This window comes from Dipodomys merriami, unplaced genomic scaffold, assembly GCF_024711535.1.
Source record: "Dipodomys merriami isolate MVZ:Mamm:240054 unplaced genomic scaffold, mDipMer1.0.p SCAF_71, whole genome shotgun sequence".
NCBI classification, from domain to species: Eukaryota; Metazoa; Chordata; class Mammalia; order Rodentia; family Heteromyidae; genus Dipodomys; species Dipodomys merriami.
Genome location: NW_027206302.1, coordinates 305,146 through 310,000, shown reverse-complemented (window position 1 = coordinate 310,000; position 4,855 = coordinate 305,146). Strand labels below are relative to the sequence as shown.

The window sequence follows — 4,855 nt, the reverse complement described above, 5'->3', positions numbered from 1 at the left end:
TTTGCAGGCCTCAAACTCTATATAGAAATTGGTAGTAATAATAGCAAATCATATAGGAATAAGAATAACAGTAACCAAGATTTATTTTGAATGCCTGTTTTAAGCATAGTTCTAAGTGTTTCAGATGTATTGACACATTTAATTAGTATGACTCATTTAATCAGTACATCAATTTTATGAAAGCTTTTATATCTCTTTCTGATGAGGAATCAGAGGCTGAGAGATCTGATCAACTACTCAGAAATACACACTTATGTGGTATAGGCAGAACTTCAATCTGTGCAATCTTGACCCCAGTGCCTGGTTATTCTTCAAGTTATGAAGATAAGTGCTGACAAATGTTCATTCTCCTACATCAAGTGATAGGACAAAATAATTCAATCAGAATCCCAGGTCATTAATCTGCAAACAGCCAATATTCTATAAATGCATGGGCATGTTCTCAAAAAGCAGCAACTACTGAGGAAAGGCAATTACTTGATATGGATAAAATCCATTCTGCTTTTCTATGTTGAGCTGAGCTAAGCAGTATAATCAGTCAAAAATGAATAAAAGAGCTTTCAGAAAATATCAAATCAGGGGCTGGGAAGGTGGCTCAGTGGTAGAGCGCTTGCCTTGCATGCATGAGGCCCTGGGTTCGATTCCTCAGCACCACATAAGCAAAAAGAAAAAAGCCGGAAGTGGTGCTGTGGCTCAAGTGGTAGAGCACTAGCCTTGAGCTGAAGAGCTGAGGGACAGCGCCCAGGCCCAGAGTTCAGGCCCCACGACCGGACCCAAAAAAAAAAGAAATTATCAAGTCACAGCCTTAAAAATAACAGTACCACATGCAAAGGGCTAAAAAAATAACTGGGCCAGAAAAAGAGATCAGAGTAATTCTTTTTAAAGTAAAGGTTTTCTGGACCATCATGAAGCTTTAAAGAAAAACAAAGAAAGGGAAGAAGGATGGAAAGGGAAGAAAAGGAGGAAAAGGAAAAGGGAGGAAAGGAAAAGTAGAGAGGGAGACAAAACGAGGGAAGGGAGGGGGGAAGGATGGAAGGAAGGAAGGTAGGAAGGATGAAGGGAGGGAAGGAGGGAGAGAAGGAGGAAGGGCAGAGAAGAACAAAAGGTTTAAAACAGTAATAGGCTTTTCACAGAACAATAATTTTGTGTATGCACATCACAGAAAGGATTACCACTTCCAAGAAATGGTTCTAAGATTCATATTATAAATATTATAATAATAATTGATACTTAGCATTTAGAAGCATTGATTTCCTTAATTCTCACAAGAACCTTATAGAGGAAAGTCTGATGATTATCCTAACTTTATATAAGGAAAATGAGGCAGAAGTCAAGTCAAGGAACTAGCCCAATGGCAGGACCAGGCTGTCAAACCCCTAGAATTTGTGTCACATCTCCTCTAGAAAAATTAGAAGCAGAACAAGAACTTATTAACAAGTATTATTTAAACATATTTTATTACAAGAAGGAAAACATCTTTCATTCACAATTAGCAGATGATTATCTAGTGCAGTTATGTCATTGGCTTTCCCTCCCAGTTAGTCTGTACATTTTCCCTGGATGGTTTTATCAGTTCCACTGGCTTCCATCACAAGCTACTTGCTGATGATTCTCAGACCTACATCTTTGGCTCAATCTCTTTTGTGTCTTAAACCTGCACCAATAACTATTTAAATAGATGTTCTCTAGTTACATGATTCATGAGCCCTCAAAATCAACTTGTCCACAACTAAGTCATTTCCACACAAGTTTCTCACTCTCAAAACCCTTCCTCTCATACTCCTTTAATAACTGCTCTCATCATCCACCTGCCTGTCCAGGTACAAACCTGGATGTCAGTATCACTGCCATGCCTGTCTCCAACCAGTACATCTCTTTGTTCCCATTGGCTTAATTTAATAACTTTACAAGACTATTCTTATTTGTATTTTGGGCTGTTAATTGTACTTTTTCTTGTGGCTAGTCCTGTCCTGTCTGACAAAAAGTCCATTAATAGAAATAAGCCTTGTTAGTATTTTATATCTTACTTTCTAATATGCAAAAATTTGGATTGTATTAAAAAATATCAAAATGTATTAATACATCTTTGCTTAATGACATTACCTTCAGAAATAAAACTAGGTTCTTTTTCAAAAATCAAACCAGTAAGTTCCTATACCCCGTGTAAGTTATCCTACTTAGTACAAATGAACATTTGTACTATGCTAAGCACTTTGTACAAATGAGGCCTTCTAATGCTCAAAATAATCCTATAAACTAGGTACTATCTCTACTTTCTAGCTAACTAAAAGTTAAAAGAGTTTCAACAATTTGGCCAAGATCCCAACAAAGAAAACAGCAGAGCCCACGCTGTTAAGAACTTGCTATTTTGCCTCAAGAAAAAAGAAGTGTTTTAAACGCGAAAGGAAAAAAAAAACTATCAAAGAGATGTTAGTTTTAAATGAAAAACATGTCCCTCAAAAAAAAAGGGGGGGAGTTAGCAATATCGAGGTCTAGTAGTTAAGACAGGTCTTTTTTGGTAGATCCAAAAACCTCTAAGATATGTCAGCAAACTGAAGATTCAGAGCCTCGGAAACAAACCCAACCGACCCAAAAGAGGGTACTCCACTTGAATGTTTCTATTCTTGGAATGCCATTAATTCACAGAAATAGTTTTATCAAAGCCAAAAATGTCAAGTGCCTAATACGTAAGTTCATTCCATAAAGAAATTCTACAAATACTAGAATCCGTGTGTGTGTGTGTGTGTGCGCGCGCGCGCGTGCATGTGGGGTCCAACCAACCTGCTACAGGCAGGTAAACTGAGAAATCTCAACCCGGATCGCCTTTTCAATTGAAGGTTCCCGGGACAAGACCTGAGCGCGAGAACGAGGCCAAGGTAGAAAGAAAGCCCGCTGCCCTGCAACCACCTTCCCGAGGAGCAACACGCAGAGACCCGGGGGAGGGAAGGGAGGCGCACGTTTAAATTCACACACAAAAACCAGACCAGACTGGGGTCGGGGGGGGGGGGGAGCTACAACCCACAACTTTGCATTTTAGCCTCAGCGTGAAGCCTGGGGTGCAAAGCCACTCCGGAGCAAGCGGGGTGGGGGGAAGGGAGGAAGAACAGGGGGCCTCTTCGCCCGACCCCCCACCCGCCGCTCCTTTTGTTGGGGTGCACCCTGCGCGTGGGGGGCGAGCCGGAGGGGAGCGGTGGGCGGGCAGCAGGGAGGGGGCAAGCCCTCCCCGCCGCCGCCGCCCCGGGGTGCGGACACAAAGAATTTGGGAAGCGCCAGCGGTCGGACGACGAGCTTCCCCCGCCCGCCCGCCCGCCCAGCCTCGGGCCTCGGCCGAACTCCAGGCCCAGCCGCGGCCCGCAGAAGCGGCGCGTCGTCCCGGCCCGTGCCGTCCTGGCCCCTCCCGGCGCCCCGGGCCGCGGCCCCGCGCGAAGGCCGGGGTCGGCCGCCCGGCGGCGCGAGGCCTCGGCGGCGCCCGCGCAGCCCGCCGCCCTCCACCTCCTCAGAACCCCGCGGCGCCGGCGCCGCCACACCCACCCGCCTCCCAGGCCCGGCCGCCCGGGCTCCCCGTGCCTCCTCGGGCCCACGGCGAGAGAGGTACCTGCTGATCTTCTGGGCGAAGGCGCGGCGCTCGGCCATGGCTGCTCCGGCTGTGGTGGAGGCGAAAGCGTAGGCGACGCGGGGCTGGGTGCGGACCGGCGGGCGCGTGCCTCCGCTCGCCGGGGCCTCGGCTCGCGCTCCCTCCCTCACGGCCTCCGCCTGTCCTCGCTCCGGACCCGCGAGGCTGGGGCCGGCGGCCGGCGCCGGGAACGAGTCCTGCCGTAAAGCTCCTGAGAGGCGCGCACGGAGAAACGGCCGCTCCGTGCCCGCCCCTCTGCTCCCCCTCCCCTCCGCGCGGCGCTCCCCGCGGGAGCCGGGAGCCGGCGACCGGCAGCGGCCGGCGGGAACCTCGAGGAAGAATAGGGGGTTACGGGGGTCCCCGTAACTCCATGGGTCGGCACGATCCCGAGGACGCCTAGGGGGCGGGGGGGGGGGGGGGCGGGGGGAAGGCGAAGAGCTTCAGGCCGTCGAACGCGTAGGAGAGCCTGGCTTTCCCGAAAGGGCAGAGGAGGAAATTGGAAGCTGGGCTTTGCCGCCCGGGACGGCGGGACCCGCGGCCGCGCCCATCTCCGAGCCCTGTCTTGTTGTGGCTTTCTGCCTGGCTCTCGTGAGTGGGGTCTGATTGGAGACACAATAGTTTGCCTTGTAGAGATGGGACCAGAAAAGACCTTTCTCCTGCAGAGGTAGCAATAGTCGTAGGGGATCCGTGGCGCGGAGCGAGGCGCTGGATTCGTTTTACACGCACGGTTTCACGTAATTTTCACAATAGCGTTTAGGATTACTTTGTTATTATCTCCATTTTAGAGGGAAGGAGATTGGCTTAAAGACGCCAGACGGCTGGCCCCAGGTCACACCGTTGGGAGACTTTTCCACTGAGGTTTCAGATCCAGAGCCCAGGCCTTTGTTTTGTTTTGCTTGCTGGTCCTGGGGCTTGAACTCAGACTGGGCGCTGTCCCTGAGCCTCTTTGTGCTCAAGACTAGCGCTCTACCACTTGAGCCACAGCTTTTTCCAAGTAGTCAGTTGGAGATGCGTTTCACGGACCTTTCTGCCCAGGCTGGCTTGAACTATGATCCTCAGATCTCAGCTTCCTCAGTAGCTAGGATTACAGGCTGAGCCACTGGCGCCCAGGCCTTTTCTTTGAGGACAATTTTTTTTTTTTCGACAATACTTTGTGAGTTCACTAGTCCATTATGAACTCCTTTTTGAGGTCTCATTTCATATACTTACAGATCCCTGGGTCAGCTGTTTTTCACCTTTTTT

The 4,855-nt window shown here is 49.2% G+C and overlaps 1 protein-coding gene across 16 annotated transcripts in view; it reads right to left on the bottom strand.

Annotated features, from left to right (window-relative positions):
• The window catches only part of Dock7 (dedicator of cytokinesis 7), a 205,216-nt gene extending 201,470 nt beyond the window's left edge, over positions 1-3,746 (bottom strand). For 14 of the 16 annotated variants that reach the window (XR_011368959.1, XR_011368960.1, XR_011368961.1 and 11 more), the window contains exon 1: positions 3,596-3,746. Coding sequence is in view for 6 of the 16 variants with exons in the window: in XM_070008950.1 (XP_069865051.1) it covers positions 3,596-3,633 (38 nt within the window). In the remaining 10 variants the exon portion in view is untranslated. The remainder of the gene's footprint in view (positions 1-3,595) is intronic. The other 2 variants (XR_011368968.1, XM_070008955.1) reach the window with 2 other exon arrangements.
• Positions 3,747-4,855: the final 1,109 nt, after the last annotated feature.